This window comes from Prosopis cineraria, unplaced genomic scaffold, assembly GCF_029017545.1.
Source record: "Prosopis cineraria cultivar Desert tree isolate PC_DT_omini unplaced genomic scaffold, ASM2901754v1 PC13, whole genome shotgun sequence".
Taxonomy (NCBI): Eukaryota; Viridiplantae; Streptophyta; class Magnoliopsida; order Fabales; family Fabaceae; genus Prosopis; species Prosopis cineraria.
In genome coordinates, this window is record NW_026555344.1 from 6,709,859 (window position 1) to 6,735,069 (window position 25,211).

A 25,211-nucleotide genomic window follows, 5' to 3' on the forward strand; every position below is an offset into this window, starting at 1 on the left:
GCAGAATGAGCTCGATGAATTGACAGACAGGATGAATTAGATGCACGAAGTGATTTTTCCTACTCTGAGCTTGAAAATGTCTTCAAAATACAAGAAGCACCTCGATCCGTGGTAGAATGAAGGTTGCCAGTGTGTGTGGCCTTAGATTTGTCGAAGTTGGATGAAGAACACAAGAACAGAGCGATGAGAGAAGAAGAGCATCTCGCAAATGGAAGAAACTGAGGGAATGAACTCCAATTTATGGTCATCGGACAAGGGAGCAGTGATGGTGAGTTGAGGGAGACAGTAGGACGAAAGAACGGCGACGATGAGTTGAGAGGATGAGAGGATAAACACACGATAGAGAGAATCCGAGACGGAGGGACTGTTTGAAGTTATGTGCCAACCAAAAGATATCATGGTTATTTAAAAACATTAGATACACAATTATTCTTCTCATAATTGTTCCCAACTCTAAACTCCATTTGAAATTCATAAAAAAATATACTTTTAAAATTCACATTTTAAACCCATCTTAACTCACTTTTTAAAAGTCATTTTGGTCCTTAAAAAAATTATCCAAACAACATTCCAAAAGTTTAAAAGTTCATTTTAGACGGGGAATGTGTGAAAACCAAATACACCCTTAATCTTTCAAGAATACTGATTGAGATCCTCAGGAGCAATTATTCGCAGATGCCTGTTGGTGAGCACCATGAACTTGCGTGAAAGATGGGTGATGATAAAATGGGACTTTCAAATTAAAAAATCATTTTATTTTTTGCCAACAAAAATCATTTTATTTATAATAGCTTATCGACAGTTATTCAACTTTTTTATTAAAAAAATTATCAGTATTTCTTTTAGATTTGAAATGTAGAACTAATTCTTCCTGTACATTTTTAACTACCTAGTGAAATATGTGAGAAAATTAAGGAAAGTATTTTATTTCAAAAATTTAAAGTATTTTTTGAGGGATTTGATGTTAATATAAGGTATTTTTAATTTTTTAAAATGTAATTATTATGTTTTTTTTCTAAAAGTATCCCTATTGAATAAATCACTTTATATTTATTTTAAAATGAAACATCTTATTAAATAATGACAAATATGAAAAGAGAAAGTTAATTTTAAAACAAGTAACTACTTTATTAGGAGATAAAATTTAATTAAAAATATTTTATATTTTTTAACTTTAAATGAAAAGACTATGTGATTTTATTCAGCGAAGATGAATGTCACTTTTCAAAAAATCATGCAACACGGCCGGGGTAGTCAAATTGAGCAGTGGGTCCTTCTCTTAGGTTTAGCTGGATCAATGGTGATGTTTGGCAGGATAGAGTCGTTTTCAAGGGAAATGGAAGGGGCGAGGCAGAAGATAATGTTCAATGGGTGATTTCCAAAATTGTGTTTGGCCGGATTAGGAATGAATAAATCATAAGAACTTACTTTTGCGACGAAAGTTTGGAATGAAGTAAAAAAATTTGAAGAAAAAAAACATCACCCATATTCTAGGAACTCTGGAGTATTTCTATCACCTCCAAAACTAATATAAATCTCTGTTGTGTGAGATCGTCATCAGCGATAATTTCATAGACATTTCAAGAATTTCAAGAATAGTTTTGACATATTGATTTAATATGATTTTATATTCAAGAATTTGAATTCAAATTTCAAAACAAGTTGATTTAACTCTCCTAACTGGTTAAACAGCATGTTCCTTGGTAGAGTCTTTTTATTTAAATATAAGAAAAAACTACTCATTATCTTTTACATTTACTAAAATTTTTCTCCTTTTTTATCCTCATTAAGTTAGCATAATTAAATTAGGATCCTTAAATACGAAACCCAGCTGCCACGCAAAAAAAAAAAAAAAGATAAGGGCATTTTGGGGGAAAATAAATCTTAAGTTATTTGTTAATGTTAAATGTATTTTCTTTTTTGGCTAAAAAAACTGTATTTTTTGATTATTTATTTCTCATAAAAAATCCAAGAAGAAGTAATTAAGAAAGGAAAGCAAAAGGTCAACGTGGCATTTAAACAGCGTGAATATTTCTCATTATAGTGATTTTGAAAAAGGAAAAATTAGTGAAAAGGACTTAATTGAAATATAAATTATGCTTAAGGACCAAGTTGAATTTAATGACCAAACTAAATATTTTATTCATTAAATAATATGAACAAATGATTGACTGAAATGCCCTTCTGTTTAAACCAATGAGATTGAAAAAATAAAGGCTATTTGTTTAACATGTGCACTCTTAACCAAATCCCTTACACTCAAGTTAGAAACCTTACACCTTAAATCAAAATATGAGCACACTAAGGTAGAAGCCTTGCACTCGAAGCAAGACTTCTAATTTGGAGTGTAAAGGTTTTGATTGAGATGCAATGGGTCTATCTTGAGTTACAAGTGTTCTAGTTTAAGGTGTAACACTTTTTGTTTGGGTGTAAGGGATCTTTTAAGGTGCAAGGGATTTGGCTTAGGGTACACTTGTTGAACAAAATGTTATTTTTTTCTTCAATTTCGTTGGCTTAAATAGAGAGGCGTTTTGGTTATTTGTTCAAATTATTTAATGAATAAAATATTTAACTTGATCCTTGGGTGCAATTTTTCTTTCAACTAGGTCTTTTTCATCAATTTTTCTTTTTGAAAATCATTAGTGCTATTCCAATATACAAATTAAAAAAGAGTGCTGATTTTTTTTTCTATAAAAAGAATTTAAATATTTATATAAAATAATATTCATTTTTAAACATTTAAATATTAAAATGTTTTAGATCAAGAAGGGATAAAATATTCAAAAAGTTTATAACGTAGAATAAAATTGGCATTAGAGTAGTTGAATCAGTATAGCAGAACCTTCATCCATACAAAACAATCTCTCGTCCTTTATTTGAATCTCTCTTCATCCATGCGAAACATGGCCTTGCAGTCTACTTTTTGACTACTATCTTTTTTATTGGAGCCAATAACATAAGACGCCAAATGTAATTCTTCCAGCATTTAAACTTAGCTCATCACATTATCAAAGACTAGTTTCTCCACGTTAAACTCAATTTTTCGTTGATACCTTGCAGTCTATTTATTAAAGTATTTGAATCAATAAAGGAAGGCCTTGTAACTCATTTGCAGTTTAGCACGAATCTTGCTCTTGCTCTTAATAGAATATGAATCATTCCAATAATCAATGTTATAGTGTGAGTTTTGCTCATAAATAGCATTATTTTCTATTATGAGAAATTTTATATTTTACAGTGTCGTCTGCTTACTCTTGGGTCCCATGGATGCGTGAGTTGTCAAGTTGAGCAATTTAGGGAGGTCAGAGGGGCTAATACTTACAGGATCAAGTCAATCTATCCATGGACATAAAATAATGGGTATGCCACCCCAAACAGGAGCTGCTTCTTCTTCTTCTTGAGTCCATTCTATTATACCATTTATATGTTCCTCTAGGTTTTTGAAAGTGGCGGTGTCAAACATGGACACTGCACCAGAATTGATGCTGCTTTCACTTGCTTTCTTCTCCATTCCTCTTCAGCATTCAAGCTTGGTAGCCTCTGCTGATTCAGGTAAACAAATTTTACTTTTCACCTTTACTTCTCCCCGTTAATTACTTACATTTTAGTCCCTGGATCATATAATAGCTTCTTTCTGATTTGTCATATGTGGGTGTGTTTCTATTATGTTTTATAGCTAAATCGTTTTGGTAACTTGTTGGACTTGAGCATCCATAGGTTACATAAGCATTGATTGTGGGGCAGAGGAGGTCCACACTGAGTCACTGACAGTGACATCAACATTTGGTACCAAACAGATTCAAGATTTACAGAAACAGGCCAAAATCACATTTTACCCTCAGGTTACAGCTTTGATCAACCCCAAATGTCGAAGCAACTCGACCCTCTGAGAAGCTTCCCTGATGGAGTTAGGAACTGCTACACCCTCACTCCCAAACAAGGTAAAAACAAGTACCTAATCAGATCTTTCTTTTCTTACAGAAACTACGACTTGAAGCATACACCACCGTCTTTTGACGTGTATCTCGTTGTGAATCATTGGAACACCATTGAGTTTGGAGATCTCTACATGTATTTTCCTATTGAAGCCACTCATGTTGCCTTGTCAGACACCATAAGTGTTTGTCTTGTGAATATTAGAAAAGGGGTTCCTTTCATTTCGTCGTTGGAATTATGACTTCTCAGTGATTCCACTCATCGAATCTCCAGTTCGTTTCCGGTTGATCTCAACACACGATCAACCTTTGGCATGTCTGAAGATACCTTGTTCACCAGGCAAGACAACACTACATCTGTAAAAAATAATACAAGGGAGCTGGTGAGGATATTAGGAAGGTTGTGAAAAAATTGAACTTTTGGTTCTGATTCTGATCTGTAAATTCAGGTTTGGGGATGATGTGTATGATCGTGTGTGGTTTATAGAATAATCGGCAATTCAAAGGAAATATCCACATCAGCAACTATTGTTCTAGTGGAATAGAAAATACTAATTAACAGCCAACACAAGTATTGAGGACTGCAATACAATCTCTGAGTCTCAACTCTTCCTTGGAAATCCACTTCGATAATCATACTGGTATTTCCTACGTGTATTATGTTTACCTTTGAATTTGAGCAGCAAGAAACATCTAAGAAAAGGATCATGGATGTTACTTTCAATGATAAGAGCATCCTCACAGAGCCCTTTACTACTCAACATCTGAAGCTAGTCACAATCGTTCAGAATATCACACAAGCAGACCATCTTCGTATTGTGATCAAACCCACACCAGAATTTGATTTACCAGCCATGATTAATGCATTTGAGGTTTATAGAGTACTAAATCTACCTGATTCAGGAACTTATCAAGAAGATGGTAACTTATTATTATTATTTTTTGTTATTGTTTCATTTAATGCATTTGCTTTTATCAGAATGGACAATCATCTCAGTTTTTCTGCGCATGGATGGACATATAGCACAGTCCCCCTTTTGTACAGGGATGAATAGTTGATGGGCGCTTGGCTCAATAACACTTGACTGGGTCATGGTTAATTAATTTTGCCCCTATCTAAATTCACATAAACCCAACTACTTAGTAAAAGCGGTAATTTGAGCCAAATTTGACGTGCTAACTTGAATAAATCCAAAAAATTTTAGGGTTGAACTTGGAAGTTTGAAAAATTTTCTTTCCTTTGGACTTATTTGGACAGTCCAAATAAACCCGAAGAAATCTAGGCCAAGCTTAAATGCCCGAATTCATTTTTTATTATTAACATAATATTAAAATAAGATACAAATTGAAAATATTAATTTTTTAAAAATAAAAATTGAAATTGGATAAAAAATAAAAATAAAATAAAAGAATATTTTAAAATTTAGGTATTCAAGCCAACCCAAATAAGCCAGAAAACTCGACGGGTTAGAGCTGAACTTGGCTATATGATTTTTTTATATGTTTTTAAATAAGGCTGCCCTGGCTGAATTACTGGCTCTACTACTTAATGTGTGTTTGGCTACCAGTTTCTTGAAAAGCAAATTTATTTCCTGTTTGAAAAACCCAGATTTTTGTTAATCTTCCATTTTGCAAAAGTCAGTTTTAAATCACTCAAACAAGCATGCATTAAAACTGGGTTTGTAAAAAGTCAATTTAGGCCTTTTAACTGATAGCCAAACATACAGTGCATTTTGTCATTTCTTCATTGGCTCTCTTCCTTATTGCTTGAATTTATTGAACCACTGAAATTGCTATTTTTGATGAAAACAACAGCTGATGCTCTTTGGAGTATTAAACATATTTATGAGATCCCCATCATGAATTGGCAAGGAGACCCTTGCATTCCAAATCATTTTGCTTGGGAAGGGCTCACTTACACCTCTGATGGCAATCCAAGGGTCATTTCACTGTGAGTACTATTCTGCTCCTCTTTTGAAACATCCAGGTTGAAAGAGATGCTTAACCTTTGAAATTTCAATGGACAGTGTTGGCTTCCAAAAGTTATAACTAAATAAAGATTTATATCAGATGAAATAATGATAACATTTTTGCAAGTGATGATATATCACTTTGCTTTCAGTTGATTAGATCAACAATCTTAATTACTGCATTATTGCCGGAAAATTTCTTATGTGGATCTGGTCTATAAAAGATTCGCACACACACACGCTCGCACGCATCAAACTAGTTATGAATGGACATATGAATATGCTAGATGAATTTTTCAGTGGTAACCATCTTTTTTTGGAGCAACAGTGGAAACCATCTTAGAAATGCTTATATTTTTCTTGAGCTATCTTTCCTTTGTAAACATTACATAATCTCTTATAGCAATGCATTTCAGCTCCTTCTTCTTTATGCATACATAACTGGTTCTGTTTAAGATGAAAAGAGGATCACTCTCCCTAACATTCTAGCAGGAACTTGAGTTCAAGGGGACTAACAGGGCTGATAGATGTTTCATTTTCAAGATTCACTAAACTACAATCCTTGTAAGTTTTAGTGCGTTTTGACACATGCCTTCTAGGTTTTCAATTTCTTTCCACAAGGCTTCAGAGGCTGTCGACTTATAATGTTTGCACTCCACTCTTCTAAATAATTAATTCTTATGTAGGAATTTTTTTCTTTGGTTTATCTTATGTAGGGATTTGTCATGTAACAAACTGAACGGAGAAGTGCCAGAATTTTTTGCACAGTTATCAAATCTGAAATTCCTGTAAGATACATCTTCTATCATTCCCATGGTCCTCATCCATTTCTTTCCGTCATATGCATCACAAAGTCTCTATAGTAATTTGACAGGGAATCAGCTCACAGGTTCAGTACACAAATCACTGTTGCTAAAGTCAAATACCACTCTTTCATTGAGGTTTGTTTATTTTCTTTGAAGTAATTCTAAGACAATCAAGCAGTTTCTTCTTAGAGTTAGCAGTCTCCGCCAGTGCAGTTCCGTTATGTGATATCAATGCCAAATTGTGGTCTCTGATGTCCATATGACACTCTTGCATATTAAAGTTGTCTTCTTTTTTGGCTAGATTGGAAAGAAATCCAGGTCTTTGTCTGGCTGGATCATGCAAGACAAAGAAGTTTCTTGCTCTACTCATTGCATCCAGCATTTCGCAGTTCTAGTAATGATTGTCCTTATTTTCTTGATGATCCGGAGAATCAAGATAGAAAAAAGGAGGTATATATTTTCCTTCTTTTTGAATATTTGGCAGTATCTGCTGCAACCATAATTTTGTTTCAATCATGCCTCTGTGAACTTGTAGTCCTTATAGTTCGTCTACATTTAGCAATATTGAATTCAATATCAAAGAAATATGATTTACTAAAGAACTGCGTTTTTTTCCTCTTTTCTTTTGCAGTTCAACTTTGCCGTAGTGTCATATCTGTCCTTGGATGTAGTCATCATTACAGTTCCGATTTGCTTTCATGTCAATTTCTATAGAGTTCACTGAGGAAAAGAAAGAGACTAGACTAATGCAATGTTTGATATGTAGAAAAAATGTTTTCTAGAAAGGAAGTGATAAATGCATTTATCTCTTCTTTTATTTTCTAGGTATATTCTTGATTTCCTTTCTTGAAAACACTTTTTCGCTTATCAAACATGCGCTAAAGGTCTCCATTTCCATTTTGAAAGTTCAAGCGTGTGTGTGTGTAGTCTTTTTTTTTTTTTTTTGAAGAAATATTGAGAATGGTGCGATTATAATTATTCGCACTGCTGCTGTGATGTTTGCATCATCTAAGAAATATGGGAAAGAGAAATCAAACAATCACGTATTCTTTTTAAGGGATGTTATTAGAATTACCAATAACTTCAAAACTAAAATTGGAAAAGGAGGATTTGGAGAAGTTTACTTTGGTACTCTGCAGGATGGTAGAGAAGTTGCTGTCAAGCTACTTTCTCAGACATCAAGGCAAGGAGATAGGGAGTTTCACTCAGAGGTTTGAAGCGACAATCATAAGCCTTCTGCAGATTTCATTAATCAGATTTTCTTTTGCTTAATATTTTTGTTTAGCAGACAAACACTTCAAAATTTTCAACATTTTCCTTATATGCATCAAGTTAAGTTCAAATTGCGGGTAAGTTTGTTAACTATCGTTTACCATAAAAACCTGGTTTCTTTTGTTGGCTACTGTGACGAAGGTGATGTGAAAGCATTGATCTATGAATATATGGCTCAGGGTAATCTGCAAGGGCTATTGTCAGGTTAGTTATGCAGTGATCAAAAGGAAAATTGTGCATGAATTTATACTTTGCTCTATTGAAGCGAAATGCTTCAAATTACCTCTCTTGGAAATTATTTTTAGGTTAATGAAGATGTTTTCTTTCTCTACTTTGAATGAATTTAAGACAAATATTCTGATTTGGAAGTGTAATAAAGTATATTTTAAGAGACACAAACTTTCCTTGAAGATGTGGCTTGATATGTATGCTTTTCTTTTCCTGCAATCTGCAGAGAGAAACCCAAATGTTTTGAATTGGTCTGAAAGACTTCAAATTGCTGCGGATGTTGGTAAGTGAATCCCCACTTTTCTTCTTCATGGCTTCTATTTTGCTTGTCCTCTGATCATTATCTCTGTACTAACCAGCAAAAGGTGTATGGTGCTTAATGGAAACGCAGGATTGGATTATTTGCATAATGGTATTAGGCCACCTGTAGTTCATAGAGACTTGAAGACTACCAATATTTTACTGAATGAAAAGATGCAAGTTAAGATTTCTGACTTTGGCCTTTGTAGATCTTTTGCAAATGAAAATGACAATCATATACCAACTGTACTAGCTGGCACGTTCGGTTATCTTGATCCCCATTAAGTAGCATAGTTTATAAGTTTCTTTAGAGCAGGTCTTGGTTAATTGGTTTATGCATAAATGAACAGAGGGCACATATAGCAATATATTATGATAGTCAATCACAGATAACATCCCATGCTTTTAACATTTACTTGAAATTCTATAAACATGATGTGAAAGCATAGAGTCATCTATCCTCTAAGTAAACTTTATATAATGATGAAAAATGAGACGCCAAGGATAAAACTTTTGACTTCTTATTTTACTTGTAGGTTTTGAAGCACTCGAAAGTTGAACAAAAAGAGTGATGTCTGTAAATTTAGGATAATTTTGCTTGAGCTAATCACAGGACAAAGTCCAATAAAAGGAGTCATTTGGAAGCAAGAGTTGCTTACTTCATTGGGTTAATCGTAAAGTTAAGAATGGAGATATTAAATCCATAGTTGATCCAAGGTTACAAGTTACAATACAAGTTCAGCCTCGAAACTTGTAGAGATCGCCATGTCCTGCGTTCTACCCAAAGCAATCCAAAGGCCTGACATTAGTGAACTATTTAACTGAGCTCAAGGTCTGTTTGGGCTTGAATCAACAGAAAGCCCATACTCGTGAAAGATCTGTGATTAGCGGAAGAAGGCCCAGCAATTCATTGGATGTGGGCTCTCTAAATTCTCTTGGGCTTGAGTCAACCACAGGCCCATACGCTAGATAAGCTTATTACAGCCTGCAATTGTCTAGTCTCGTGTTCGTGTTTTCGAAATGTTGATTTGAGTTGGCTGCTTGTTTATTGTTTACAGTAATTCTCATTCTAGTGACATGTCTGGATAAGTGGCAGACTAATCCACCACGGAATTTCCTTTCATTATAATTAAAAAAAATAAATTATCATATCAAAATAATAAAAGAACACTACCAATTCATTGAACATTTATATAATGTATACACAGTGATATTGATGATTAAATAATCTATTTTTATTGGTTTAAAGCAATATTATCTCTTTTACTCTTACTTTAAAAGATAATTTAAAAAATTTGTAAAAAGCTTCGACATTTAACTATCTTTAACTAATTTCTTTAATTTCAAGAACACAATTTAACAGGGCCTTATAAAAAGAAATAGAGAGAATACAGGACACTATTTAATTATCTATATTTTACGTTGAGATGCTTATAACAAATCTTTAAACACTTCTCTCTCTATAATTGTTTTATCCACAATTGGTGTATATAACATCAAAACTTAAGCCATTGACCAATGAAAGTGGTGGGTAGATTCATCACTTTGGGGAGATAAAATTCAGAATGTAAACGAGTATCTATCTAGCAGACAGAGCACTGAGCTGTGAATCAAACTGCCCTGTGCTCATATCCATAGAACTACTTGAATTGGGATTGTCGCTGGTCCTTCCCATTCTTATCTCCATGCCCAAACAATCCCTTAGTTCAACTACCACTTGAGTTATGTCAGGCCTTTGAACCGCAGATGGTGCAGTGCATGACACGGCTATGTCTAGAAATTTCCAAGCACTGTCAACATTGTATTGTCCTTGTAACCTTGGATCAACAATGGACTGAATATCCTTGCTTTCAACTTTAGGGGTAACCCAATGAAGTAGGAGAGTCAAGGTATTGTCTGCTCTTCTTTTTGCTGCTGGTTTCCCAGTGATTAATTCTAGCAAAATTATTTCAAAACTATAAATATCACTCCCTTTGGTGAGGTTGCCGGAATTTTGAAACCTGTGAAATTGTAACTAACATGGTTACATCTCAAGAAATACCTCTCCGTTAATAATTTTCTATTCAATCTTGCGTCCAAGTCGAAACAAAAGAATACAGAGGAATTAGTTTAACTTGGATTAATTTGAGGTAGTCAAAACTAAACTATAAACGAGCTCGATTTGTCCTTGAATATTATATATATATATATATATATATATATTCCTTCCAAATCATAATATAAGTAATAGTTAATTAATTCATAATTTACGAACAATGTTAGTTTAAGTCTTAAATTTTTAAAAATGTCCACATTTTTTTTATTTATACTCTCATTAAATACCCAATATTAAAGCCTTAATAATAGTAATTAAAATTTTAATACATGATTTTTTTTCAAAGAGTAATAAATGAAATAGAGGTATAGTTAAAAAAATAAATATAAGTTATCTAATGCCTTATATTTTGAACCTGATAAAATTTCTAAAAAATGCCTTATATTATGATTTGGAGGAAGTATATATATATATATATATATATACTCTATAAATATATATCTATAAATAAAATATTTACTTTTCAATTGATTTTTTTTTAAATTACATACTCAGGATCAAGATAGCCAATTGTTCCAGCAGGACGAGTTGAGACGTGACTATCAATATCATTTGCAAAAGCTCTAGACAATCCAAAATCAGCAATCTTAGCTTCCATATTTTCATCTAGCAAAATGTTAGTAGTCTTTAGATCTCTGTGCACTATTGCAGGCTTACATCCATTATGCAAATAATCTAATCCTGCAAATTCATTTTGTAACCAAATAAATTCTATAATTATTGTTATTTAGACTTACATTTAAGAATCAAACCGAAACAGAACTTAAAACGACCCTACCAAATGAATAATATAATCTCAATTTGTATAGGAGAATATTATTTTTCATAAAAAATAAAAGTTAATTAAGTCACTTGAAAATATCTAAATATAATTTGTTTATATTACATATAATCTAGAAAATCATGGTGATAAAAGTTTTCTTTTCTATTCAAGTAAAGAAAAAAAAACTCATAAAAGGTTAACAAATAATCTCTTTAAACCATAGTATATGACATTGGTAATTTATTCACGAGAAACATTTGTTGAAATTTTAATTTTTTTTAAAAGTTTGTATCATTTCAATTATATCCTCATTAAATACTTCCTATAAAAGTATTGATAATGTCAATTGAAATTCAAATGCATTATTTTTGTTTAAAAAAAAAGAATAACAAATGAATTAGGAGCATAATTAAAAAAATAATTATAAAAGTAACTCAATACCCTATATTTTGGACAAGTAAGGTTTTTAAAAAATATTCTATATTATGATTCGGTTTTGCTTACCACACGCTGCATCCAATGCAATTTGAAGCCTGTCGTTCCATTTCAAAGAATCCCCATGGTTACCTATATATAACTAGTAGAATTAGATTTCTTTTATGCATGCCTGCTTCAAATTGCTCAATGAATTAATGGAAACATATCCCATTGTTGCTAGAAAATGCATACATACTTGTTGTTATAACTTGTTTAGGACCACAAATTTCTTGTCAAACATGACTTGTATTTATAATTGGAGGAATATCAATCAATACCAGTGTATAAATTTCAACATACTTTGTCTTTGAATTTAACTCTTTGACACAAAATTTCATACCTGATAAATGCCGGCGGAGGTCGCCATTGGCCATATACTCATAAATTAATGCCCTGGCGCCCCTTTTTTCACAATATCCAATCAATGAAACCAAGTGTCTATGATGAACAACCATCAAAAGTTCTACCTGCAATTAAAACTTAACTTTAATTTTATCAAATACCTACATACATATCATAATGAGCTAACATAGATCAAAATCTTGTTTCAGCTTAAATGTCTCATAAAACAAGGCATCCTTGAGTGATAAAAAATTAAAGTTGATTTAATTGTCGACCTCACCTCCGATCGAAATTCTTTATCACCTTGCACTGATGACGGAGAAAGTAACTTTACAGCAACTTGAGTATTATCATTCTTAAGAGTGCCTAAATAAACCTTACCAAATCCTCCTTCTCCAATCAAGTTTTGTAAGTTATTCGTGATATCAAGAACGATGGAGTAAGAAAATGCTCGCTTTCTAAGTTTTGATGATTCATGCTTAGTAAATTTCACTGCAAATGTGAATAAGGATATATAATCAGAACTGCCAATCATATACGTATGATTAATGGGGCAGATAAAGATATATCGACTAGTTTTAAAACTATGGACTTTAGAAGTTTTCTCTTCCATTTCAAAGGGAATGGTTTCCATTGTAAGAGAGTGACATCTGTAATTTCAAACTACTATGAGATAACGAAGCAGAAAGTTTACAGGGAATTAATTTCTCGTGCTAACCTTTAAGTCCTTTCATTTTGAAGACCCACATTCCTAGAGAAACCAATATTACAACAGCCAAAAGAGCTGAAGCAGATGCTATAAGTGGAATAACGAACTTATGTTTTTTGCATGGATCCGTCAAGCAAAGACCAGGATTATCATCCAACCTGCAAGATAAGTCAAATAATACATTAGTATTATCACATGAGTTGAGCAACCGAGATAGATTAAAACGAGAGAAACCTCATATCCAAATCTGACTTGTCCTTAAGACCTTTGGGAATTGAACCTGTTAGCTTGTTGCCACTCAAATTACTACAAAAACAATGTATCAAACACTTAGTAGGCAAGCTATATATTGAAGTATTTAAAGTATGAGATTATTATTAGTAAATTATATACAATGTCATTCAAAACTCACAGGATTCTCAAGTTCGGCAATTCAACTAGAAATTCTGGTACTTCTCCGGTTAAGTCGTTACCTGATAGATCCCTAAAAGAAACAATAGTTTACATAACGAAACTCTTATACAGAAGACTCTCAAAAATTTAATCACTATATACTTACAAGGATTCTAACTCTGTAAGTTGTGAGAATGAAGTAGCTATGCGTCCTGTCAACCTGCTCACGCTCAAGTTTCTGCTTGCCATAATGATCAATAAATATTAAGAAAGGTGGTTATGAGATTTTCTCAAGTATAGCTTAATTAGTAGTTAATGCACTCATGGAAAAAAATATAAATGTTACAAGCACGTGGTATAAAGAGAGAGTCAATTTTAAAAGACTAGCATATTGAGTGAAAGAGTCCTTTACACTTATAAACTTCACTCCATTTGTTTGGTTAAACTCATGACAGAGAATTTGACCTGAGTCAAGTCAATCACATCGGAGCTGTTGAACTTATCACACTAGTTCGTACTTACAGTGAGGTTACCCTTGTGTTGGAGTTATTTATACTGGGACTGCAGCCAAGTCCCCCCCATGCATATTCTTCCGGAACACATGGGTCACCTTGCCAATCTACTTTGGAGATCTTGTATGTATTTTTGATATCCACAATGGTATCCGCTGTTATTACCGCAGAAAACAGTGTCTCAGGAGTGAATGCCCAAAAAAAAAGACACAACCCAACACACAAGTAAGCTGGTCGAGGAATAAATTAAAGAAGCATATATATATATATATATGCATACCATCTCTTTGGTCCGTCGGGGAAGTTAGCTCTGACATTAATTTATAAGTCTCAAAGGCATTGAGAATTGGAGGAGCATCAGATTCTGATGTTGCACTTATGCTGAAGCGAAGACCATCTTGATTTATAACATCAGTAACTGTCACCGGCTTTAAGTATTCAAGAGTTATAGGCTTTTGAAGGATGCTTTCATTATTAACAGTAATATCTATTACCCTTTTCTGTCCAGGGGGAAGCTGCTCAATTTCAACAAAGTGAAAGTATACATAATATTTGAAAGACTTTTCAAGTGAATAATTCCAAGCAGAATCAGAGTCAAAGTATAAAGCGGAGGAGCGATTCAAAGATTGGACTGCAGACATCAACACTTCAGTTGGTAACCTATAAGAATCATTTCTGCTTCCAGGGTCAATATCTACAGGTCTAGTCAACGGCTGCCAATGTTCCAGTTTAACAGCATCGTCCACACGCCACACACGATCATAGACATCATCCTTGAACCTATATGCTTGCAATATTAGATGAGTGATACGAGAATTGTTTCTATGAATAATGTTACAGAACATGCAAACACAGGGTACAATACATAAAATTAGAGCCACCTGCTGAACACTTCACGAGTCAACTGAATGGAGCCAACATCGGTTCTTGTATCAAGGACTAATAGTGAAGGGGACGGAGTTTGATAAATAGAATTGCCGAGAGGTCGAAGTTCCAACGTAGAAATGAAGGGTATTCCTTTGCCAGTCTTGACAAGGCAAACCTGTATGGTGTCGGTTGTGGGAGTATGGATAATCTCTCGATACACATAACCAGCACCTGGAATAACATTTGTCCAATGATTGACGCCGAGGTACAAGTCGAAAGCTCGAGTTTCATTTTTTCCATCATAATTTCCATATGAGAAAAAAGCTCTGATGAGATAATTGTTGTTTTTGCCCTGTTTTGGTTTCAAAGTGTAACAGTTCCTTTTGCCTTCTGGGAAACTTCTCAGTGTCTGCAATTGTCTCCCAAAATAACGAAAATCTAGGACGTATCTCCATTCAGGTGCCACCATAAAATTTTTTCCTGTTTCTACAAAACCTGTGTCTGTGTGATACGAGATTCCAGTTTGTGGGTCAGTGTATTCATAGCTTTCCCCACAGTCAATGCTTATGAAATCTGTGCGCACAAAAGTTGAGACAATTTTAGATTGATTGAAGTACAGCAAAACATGGTTGGTTTAATATTTAAATTTGAAGGAAAGCTTGTTAACCAGTGAAACATCTGTAAGGTTGGACAAAGGTAAAAGTCATAAGCTTTAACGAACTTAAACATACAAAGTAATCTCACAAAAACTTTGGGCTCTTACCAGGGTGAGTGACGTCGTTGGTGGTGAGTAATTTCCTTCCATCTAGTATTGCGTCGCCAAGATTAAGTAAAAGTTCGATCAAGATGAAGCAGAGAATCCATTGTGGTGCCCTCCCCATGTGATTTGTTGAATTCTATGAAGACGCTATATACATCAAGCTAAGTAGCTCATATAATAATAACAATTATTACATTATAGGTCAGAATAAAAATCCAATCAACTCATGCAGTTAAACCAATAGGCATTAAATAAGTGTCTTAACTAATTTCATAAAATGTTTTGTTTACTATAAATTTGATCATGATTTGATTATGATTTTAATAAGTAATCCTTGAACTAATATCCTTACCGGTCCAACGATTTATTCAGTTTTCAGTGCCTTGTATTATAGTAAGTATACAAAAGAGTAACTATCCAGTTAAAAATAGAAATGAACTCACCAAGCTTGAGATCTCAAATTCAAGCCAAGATGCGAGCAGCGGTTTGATCGTACTTCAGTGAAGTGTGTTTGGGTGGAGGGGGTGGGTGTGTTTATATAATAGTCTATTCAGTGTATTTGGAGTTGACTTTGGGTATTGTTGATTACTTGTTTTATGGTTAGAGTAGAGTTTTAAAAAAATAAATAGTTAATAAGGCATAAATATATTAAATAATAATAAAAGTAATATATTTCATTTTGGGAGAAAAATACAATCATTGATCCCTATAAAATTATATGAGATTTCACTTTTAGTTCATGTAGTTTTTTCAGTATTTTTAGTCCTTATAAGAATTGAAAACATTAAAATTATAAGAACTTGAAAAACAAACATCACTCAATTTTGCTGAAACTATAAGAAATGAAAGTTCTAAAAAAAATTATAGAAACTAAAAATAAAACTTGATTAAACTATAGGGACTTATAATTGTGTTTTTCTTTCTATTTTTGTATAAATGAAAAAAGAAGCCTTTTTTTCTCTAGCTAACAAAATATACTATAGCATTTATTAAAAAAAATACTAGCATTCATCATTTAATTTCTATCAAGCTTTTTAAGTTTTTTTTCTTGGGCTATGTATCCTCCTATTAAAGGCATTGTTTAGTACTAATGTGGGTATCTCTCAATAGGAATTTAAATCTTTACAATAAATTAATGATAAGTAACCATGAGTGTATTTTATTTTTGTTATCCTTATATCTTCTTCTATTAGAAGTAATCATGTTTAAGACACTATCAGGTACTAAATATGAGCACTTCTCCCAATAGAGATTCACATATTAGTTCGCAAGTTATGAGGGACTAGTTCTTTTTGTTAAACTCAATTTCCATAGGTAACCATGGGTGCATATGGTTGATTCTTGTGTCAAACTCCCTCCGTCTTAAATTTTAAGATATTTTTGGATAATATACCATATATTAATTAAATACATTTAACAATATTATTTTTCAAAACAAAAATAATATAAACTTATAAAAATATTTTTAATTTAATATATTGAAAAGAAAAAGGGACGAAAATTAAATAAAGAGAGAAAGGATAATATTAGGATAAATTTATTTAATAAAATATTAATTTTTTTAAAATATTTTATATTTTAGAGCGTCAAATCTCTCTCAAAAGTTTTTAATAATTTGGGATAGAGAGAGTACATATTAACAATCCCAATAAAAACATATTATACGGCATATTAATTGCTCTAATTCCGAGCTTAGGATATAATCAAGTTTCATTTTAACCAGCGAACAATTGTAGTCCAGAATGAATCGATAACTCAACTTTAAGATGAGGAATGATTAATTTGACTTTTTAAATTTGAAATTATTAAATGTATAAAACAATATTTAAAAAAATCCAGTTCTGGCGGTGGCAAACACCGATACTCATAGTCATTGCCCTATTGGGACCGGAAAATCACAAATAAAGACATGCAAAATCAATAATAAATTAATAACAATGGGGAACCATAAAATTTTAAAATTGAATTAAGTACCAGAGTCCTTTTCTGCTATTTGCAAATCATTGTTATGACTAAAATACATATAAAAGAAAGTGATTAAATGTACATATGAGACAGTAATGTTTTAATCAAAACATGATTTTTTAAACAGTAAAAAAGAATCATGGTCATGAAATTCAACTTTAATATTTTGTTGTCCTGAATGATTATTGTAATGATTGTTACAGATTGTTAATTAGTTGTAATATTTCCTTGCGTATGTTTTCCTTTTTGCAGACCAAATAAAATAATAATACAGTTCCTGATCTTTCCTTGCCGATGTCGCTAGCGTGTGAATTCTGCTCGACAGCCTGGTAACGAATTGTCTTTGACTCGGGGAAATCTCACCGTTTTGAAAATCACTAAAGTGATTGATTTGGTTGTGCCAAGCGGTTGACTGCGTGGCTTTCAATTTTGGGAGAATTTCAATTCAGTACTTCTGTAGAGATTTAATTTTAGGTGATGAATCCAAAATTGTTTTGCAATTTCAGCTTAGTCTATAGAAGAAAAGTTAAAAAAATTTTATCAGTAAAAAACTAAAATATCCTTAACTTGTTGTACAGAATTACTAGTTGTTAATTTTTTTATTTCACTTATTAATTTACGAATATGAATTGCAAATTACATGAGTTGACATGTCTATAATTATATAAAACTTAACATTAGTTTTTTAATTATAAGCAGCAACATCAATTGTTAAATTGTAAATTTTACTTGTTAATTTATTAACATCAGTTATAAATTACTAATAGGTCTAGTAATTTACAAAAATCAATTGTAAATTTTATGTAATTTATAACTGATGTTAGTGAATTAACAAATAAAGTTAGTAAATTAATAACTAATGTTATTGATTGTTTGGCAAACAGATGTAATTTACCAGTGATACTAATAAATTAATAAGTATAATAAGAAAATTAATAACTAATAATTCTGTATAATAAGTGAAGGATATTTTAATTTTTTCACCGATGAAATTCTTTTGACTTTTCTTTCTTAGATTGAACTGAAATTTAAAAAAAAAATTTAAACCCACCTGAAATTAAGCTTCTACAAAATAACTGAAATTTTCCTTTCAATTTTTTCCACTCTCTCCTCCCAAAATTCCTCATTTCGACACCGTTTTTCGTTGAGATAAGGGCTTCTAGTCGTTACTCTTCTCCCTCTCATTTATAAGTAGAGATGATTTTTTCTTTATTCTAATTATAAAGTATAATATTAATTATGTTATCACACGTTTTCTCCTGTGCTCTTATTAAATATTGATTATCTATATTATTAAAAATTATTTTCTTAAACTTCTCACTCACTTCTTTATAAATAAAATAAAGTTGAGGATTATTAAATTTTTAAATAAAAGTAATAAAAATTAAAAAACATCAATAAAACATATTGGAAGTGTTTAATTATAACTAGCATTGAAGGAATTGTTTTTCTTATCGGTCCAATTCCCACGCGTTTTTGCCAGATGGTGGCCAGGACGATGTTTACTTGACCCGTAGAAATTTCATCATTTCGAATTTACTTGGGAGGAAGGTCGTTGGGTGTGCTCACATTTCAACTCTAATCTCCAAATTTCTAGTCCATAGGCGTTTTTTCCCTGACGTCAAGGACTATAAGCCCCGTTTGTCATGAGATACTTAACCTCATGTACAGTTCCCCCCAATGTAACGCCACGTGACTTGACTTGGTTATAGCGGTACCCATGCAAGCATACACGCATAGTTGATTTGGTCCGACTAAATGATGTGCTGTTTTTTTTTCCCATACATTTGATTAACGTTAAATAGCGACAACCATAAACATTGTCTCACTAGATGGGAATAATCTATTATTTATATTTACGTGAGATTTTACAAAATTTTATGCTGGTCATCGATGACTAATATAACTCATCTCTTTTATTCAACCTTAGGACTTGTTATAAAACGTAGGACTAAAATTAAATCAGACACATTTTACCCAAAATAAATTAAATCAGACACATCAATTCTTTTATGTATTGTATCAAAATTTATAAAATTATCACCCTAATCATGGCTTATAAAATATAGTGCTATTTGTTATAGATTTATGGGTACATATTATATATCAGGAGCTAAAATACATAAACAGATATTTATTAATTTAAATTTAAATCTCAATATATATATATATATATATATCTTCGTACAAATATCCTAAATATTATGAACCTAAAATTTTGCCATATATTTAAGTTAGATAGAGTGTTTAAATAGATAAATATTAAGTTAAATATACATATAATGAAATTTGAATTTCAAATAGGTAAAAGTAGATTTTTAAACACATAATACTTTTTGTAAATATTAAAAAATATATATTAATATAAATTTTAATCATAATATATATGTAGTATATATACATGGAGTTGTGGGCGTCGAGTTTAGCCACAATAACTGTGAATATATATGTCAAATTTCATATATTAATAAAAATCATATTTATAATTTTTGAGATCCAAGATGATAGATTTAAATAGTAAAACAAATTTTTAATTTTTAATTTAAACAGATATGTATTAATTTAAATTTGAATCTCAATATATATATTTGCATACAAATACCTTAAATATTATGAACCTAAAATTTTACCATATATTTAGATTGGATAGAGTGTTTAAATAGATATATATTAATTTAAATACACAAATAATCAGATTTGAATTTCAAATAGGTAATAATGAATTTTTAAACACATAATATTTTTACTAAATATTTTAACAGATATATATATTAATATAAATTTTAATCCTAATATATATATATATATATATATATGTATATACATGGAATTATGAGTGTTGAGTTTTGTAACATCAGAAAAGTTTTAACCTTGATTTGTTAACTTAATTAGGGTAATTAGTGAGTTAATAAGGGGTGTAGTCAAGGGGCTTAACTTGGCATAATTGATGTGATTTCAACCCTAGAGTGGGTTTGAATTGAAGGCGGGCCACTCGGGTAAGGAAAGAGGATGAAAAAGTGAAGGGTTGTATTCTATGCCACCCACTGCAGTGCGTGGTTAGTCTGCCACGGCACATGGATACAATTTAAACATAACGGGCTCCTTTGTGCCATGCGCCATAGTGGAAGGGAATGTGCACCGCAACGCACGGCCAAAAATCTGATAAATCTGATTCATGAGTTGCATAAAAATAGAAGAGGAAGAGAGGAGAAAAACAAAGAGCTTGGTTTTGGCTCTGTTATGGCACGATATTTGGCCTAATTGTGGATAGGTTGAAGTTCCCGAACACCCAAGGTAAGATTATCGTGCTTCCTTCTTCCTCTCTCATTTATGATTATTTGTGGTAGGGTTTGAGTTAAGAGATGGATTTTCGTCCATAAGAGTATGGGTCATATTCCATTAGTTAAAATGAGATTAATGAGAGTGATTTAATGTATTGAAACACCATATTAATTTTTAATAGATATATATTAATTTAAATACATAAATAATCAGATTTGAATTTCAAATAGGTAACAATAAATTTTTAAACGCATAATATTTTTACTAAATATTTTAATAGATATATATATTAATATAAATTTTAATCCTAATATATATATATATACATGAAATTATGAGCGTTGAGTTTTGTAACATTCAAAAAATTTTAACCTTGATTTATTAACCTAATTAGATTAGTTAGTGAGTTAATGAGGTGTGTGGTCAGAAGGGCTTAACTTGCCATAATTGATGTGATTTCAGCCCTGGAAGTGGGTCTGGATTGAAGGCCGGCCACCTAGGCAAGGAAAGAGGACGAAAAAGTGAAGGGTTGTGTTCTGTGCCATATGCTGTGGTGCGTGGTTGGTCCGCAGTGATGTACGGATACAATTTAAATGTAATGGGCTCCTCTGTGCCATGCGCCGCAGCGTACGGCCAAAAATTTGATAAATTTGATTCGTGAGTTGCGTGAAAACAAAAGAGGAAGAGAGGAGGAAAATGAAGAGCTTAGTTTTGGCTCTGCCAGGGCACGATATTTGGCCCAACTATGGATAGGTTGAAGCTCCCAAACACTCAAGATAAGATTATGGTGCTTCCTTCTTCCCTTCCCTCTCTTATTTATGATTATTTATGGTAGGGTTTGATTTGGGAGATGGATTTTCGGTCCATAAAAGTATGAGTCCAATTCCGTTGGTTAAAATGAGTTTAATGGGAGTGATTTAATGTATTGGAACACCACATTGATGATTTTGGAAGTGGTTGATCCATAGGAGTATTTAATATTTAAAAATTTATATTTATGAGGTAGTTGGAAGAAGTTAATATGCATTAATAATGGTTTAAGGTATTATTAATGATAATGTACATTAGTAGAATCAAATGAGCCCATTGGGTATGAATGGTAGTGATTATGAGTTGGTAAAATAGTATATGAGGAATTTTTATATTGATAGAGATTGAAGAATTAGATGATGATAATATCCTTATGATTTGGTTGTAGAGAAGTTCGTCTTCACACCTTTCGAGCTTGTTGAAGCTTGGGAAAGTTGCTATAGTGAGGGGTAAATCTTTGATCTCTCAAAGATTTGAGGTAACCGAGAAAAACTTAATTTTTATAGTTAAATGTTAATTGTGTTGAAAATGTGATTTGAGAGTTAATTTGATGATGCATATTGGCAAATGCTTGAGTATGAAATGGTTTTGAGAAAGAAAACCTTGATTCTACCACCCTTGATGTTTTATAAAATTAATTGTGATTTATTACTATAGGTAGAGAATTGTGATGAATTATGTGTTAAAAATGTGGAGTATACATGTTATGTGAGGTCATGTATTGAGTAATGAATGTTGAAATGCATAAAATGTGTGAAATGTGCATGGCATGATCATTGGCAGGAGTTTGCCTAGAGAGAGGAGTAGTTTGTTATGAAATCCAAGTGGTATGGGCAGTGACCGTTGGAATTGAAAACTAGCCTTGGCACCAACCGTTGGAATCAGGAGGTAGTCCTTGTCCCATGATTGATTCGAGACTATCTCACTTGTTCTACGAAGGACTCGAACCTAACTAGTCTCCACCAGTTCATGAGAAGGCTAGATTAGGGGTACAACACTCTATAGTTGTTAGTTTTAGAGGAAACCGAATTATATAAGTGAGTGAATTAACCCTGACTCGGTAGCTTTTCATAAGTGGAAGGTTGAGTTAGTTCGTGAAGGACGTAGCTACGTAATAACCATTAATTTCATGTCAGAGGTAACAAGAGGATATAATGTTGGCACACAATCATGCATATAAGTTAGACCATATGGTTGTTAGTTTGTGGTCCGGCATGTGTTAAGGGCGCGTGGTTGTTATTTTTGTGACCCTGAGTTATGTTTTTGAAAATAATATGATATAATGTTTTGTGGCAAGCCCGATCACATGGTTGTTAGTTTTGTGAGCTGTGGCCTAATACTATGTAATATATGTGTTATGTGCCTATTTGCATCTATTTATAATTAATATGTAACTATAAAAGTTAAGTGAAACTTGATTATTGAATGGTTGTACTCACTCCTAAATTCTCAATATTTTCAGGGACTAGCTCATTGGATTCAAGTCGGCAAAAACATACAGAGACTTAGGATTTGTAGAGTAAATCCTCTTGATGTCTCTCTTTGGTAGTTACATGTGTAATTGTTAATGTATTTGCCAACTAGGAACAATTGTCTTGATTGATGCACTACTTGCATAATTTTATATTTTAACTAGTGTATTTTGTACCCTGGGTTAGTGAGTTTTTATTGTGAACCCATGAATAAGGCCAAAATACTTGTCAAGTAGGAACATATGTATTTTTGAGAAATATGAATAAAAGGGTTGGTTTTCTGTAATTTTTCCTCCCCTTTTATGTTTTGTGAAAATTGAGGTTAAGTGATGATTTTGTAAAATTAGTGTTTTTGGTTGTGAGTGGTGTGTTACACGAGTCCGCAAGAGTTTATTGAGAATGGTCAGAGGGTGAGTGTAGGCTATTGGCACATGTGGTTGAGTTGGGATACCACATTTGAAAAATTTTGTGAAAATGTGACAAAATGGGTTTTAGTGTCCAACTTTTGATAGAAAATAAATTTGAGTGTGAAACTGGTGCCATTAGTTAGAGCTAGGAGAAAGCTTTGTGTAGATATAAAAACCACCTCAATCAAACGTCGGATGGAGATTTGGGATGCGTCAGAAGTTTGCTCCCTGTGCTGTCAAATGATAGCACTGATCTGTCAAATTTCGTACAATGCGCCGCGGCGCATGGCACAGAGGAGACACATCATGATGCATGAATTGTAAGCCACGGTGCACGTGTCAAATTTCGTGTGAAAATCTGATTTGAGTTTTAGAACTCCTTATTTAGGTCCTATTGTCTTCCAAGTTTTCGTTTTGTTTTTAAAACTCTGATTTGGAGTCCTTAAATTATAGTTGAGATTTAAAATGACAAAATTAGGATTCCTTTGAAATGAATTTTGAGAAATTCTTTATAAACCCTACAATTTAGTAATTCTTGCGAGTAAGCCTTGGATTATCATAATTTGGAGTTAAGTGTGATTTAACCTTAAGGAGGTTACAAGTTTAGCTATAATAATAGTGAATATATTATGTCAAATTTCATATATTAATAAAATTATATTTATAATTTTTAAAATTCAAGAGGATAGATTTAAATAGTAAAATAAATTTTTAATTTTTAATTTAAATAGATATGTATTAATTTAAATTTGAATCTCAATATATATATCTGCATACAAATACCCTAAAATTTTGTCATATGTTTAGATTGTATAGAGTATTTAAATAGATATATTAATTTTTATTGATCTGATCCTTCTTGTTTGAAGAGAAGATAACACAATTAAAATTTGCTAACATAAAATATAGGATATTGATGGCAACCATATAAATTAATAAAGTGTAGTTGCTTATAAAAATAGAATGTGTAATTATTTAGATAAAAAAATTCATAAATTTTGAAATATAAAATGACAAAATGTAGCTTTAGGGATTATATTGATAAAAATTAAATTGATTTAAGAATTAATTTATTCACATTTAACTACATATATACATCAAATAATCAAATGCATTACACATTAAATTGATTAATTTGAGAGTTAATTTATATTTTAAACTTGAAAGGGCTAATTTAATAATTTAAGTAAACATAAAAGATCAAATTAAAAAAATAGATTGTATAGAGTGTTTAAATAGATAGATATTAGTTTAAATACACATATAATTAAATTTGAATTTTAAATAGGTAAAAATATATTTTTAAACACATAATACTTTTTCTAAATATTGAAATAGATATATATTAATATAAATTTTAATCATAATATATATATGCAGTATATATACACAAAATTATGAGCGTTGAGTTTAGCCACAATAACTGTGAATATATTATGTCAAATTTCATATATTAATAAAACTTATATTTATAATTTTTGAGATTCATGATGATAGATTTAAATAGTAAAACAAATTTTTAATTTTTAATTTAAAAAGATATGTCTTAATTTAAATTTGAATCTCAGTATTTGCTGACAAATACCCTAAATATTATGAACCTAAAATTTTACCATATATTTAGGTTGGATAGAGTTATTAAATAGATAGATATTAATTTAAATTTAAATATAATTAGACTTAAATTTTAAATAGATAAAAATAAATTTTTATATACATCTAAAAATTATTAATTTATTATAGATTTTTTAGAAAATAAAAATATTTATATTATTATATATTTATTATTTTTAATTTTTAAAATATCTCAAAATAATATTTTAAATGTATTTTAATATTATTTTTT

The 25,211-nt window shown here is 31.5% G+C and overlaps 3 protein-coding genes across 8 annotated transcripts; 1 reads left to right on the forward strand and 2 right to left on the reverse strand.

Moving 5' to 3' along the window:
• Positions 1 to 3,855: 3,855 nt before the first annotated feature.
• On the forward strand, positions 3,856 to 9,662 carry LOC129291624 (putative leucine-rich repeat receptor-like protein kinase At2g19210). Of its 6 annotated transcripts, none has more exons than XR_008588727.1 (11): positions 3,856 to 4,856; positions 5,751 to 5,886; positions 6,398 to 6,469; positions 6,622 to 6,693; positions 6,780 to 6,846; positions 7,013 to 7,161; positions 7,851 to 7,922; positions 8,000 to 8,187; positions 8,438 to 8,494; positions 8,571 to 8,691; positions 9,048 to 9,662. XR_008588727.1 is itself a non-coding variant. In XM_054929094.1 (11 exons), the coding sequence occupies exons 1-11, from the start codon at positions 4,595 to 4,597 to the stop codon at positions 9,081 to 9,083; spliced, it is 1,200 nt and encodes a 399-aa protein (XP_054785069.1). In that variant the 5' UTR covers positions 3,856 to 4,594; the 3' UTR covers positions 9,084 to 9,662. The 6 variants fall into 6 exon arrangements, 5 of the variants coding, with proteins under 5 accessions (XP_054785069.1, XP_054785070.1, XP_054785068.1 ...); XM_054929094.1 differs by having other exon boundaries at positions 8,603 to 8,691; XM_054929095.1 differs by having other exon boundaries at positions 8,000 to 8,060; positions 8,163 to 8,187; positions 8,603 to 9,662.
• Positions 9,663 to 9,946: 284 nt separating this feature from the next.
• Positions 9,947 to 14,379, reverse strand: LOC129289786 (probable LRR receptor-like serine/threonine-protein kinase MEE39). Its single transcript, XM_054926542.1, has 11 exons — positions 14,083 to 14,379; positions 13,813 to 13,957; positions 13,457 to 13,528; positions 13,310 to 13,381; positions 13,132 to 13,203; positions 12,907 to 13,055; positions 12,469 to 12,680; positions 12,187 to 12,313; positions 11,874 to 11,936; positions 11,098 to 11,287; positions 9,947 to 10,511 (listed from the first exon to the last, which is right to left on the reverse strand). The coding sequence occupies exons 1-11, from the start codon at positions 14,117 to 14,119 to the stop codon at positions 10,091 to 10,093; spliced, it is 1,560 nt and encodes a 519-aa protein (XP_054782517.1). The 5' UTR covers positions 14,120 to 14,379; the 3' UTR covers positions 9,947 to 10,090.
• On the reverse strand, positions 14,160 to 15,905 carry LOC129289830 (putative leucine-rich repeat receptor-like serine/threonine-protein kinase At2g19230). The gene is made up of 5 exons (XM_054926597.1): positions 15,873 to 15,905; positions 15,433 to 15,565; positions 14,684 to 15,242; positions 14,297 to 14,582; positions 14,160 to 14,183 (listed from the first exon to the last, which is right to left on the reverse strand). Exons 2-5 carry the CDS (start codon positions 15,548 to 15,550, stop codon positions 14,160 to 14,162), a joined length of 987 nt encoding a protein of 328 aa, XP_054782572.1. The 5' UTR covers positions 15,551 to 15,565; positions 15,873 to 15,905.
• Between the last annotated feature and the right edge of the window lie 9,306 nt (positions 15,906 to 25,211).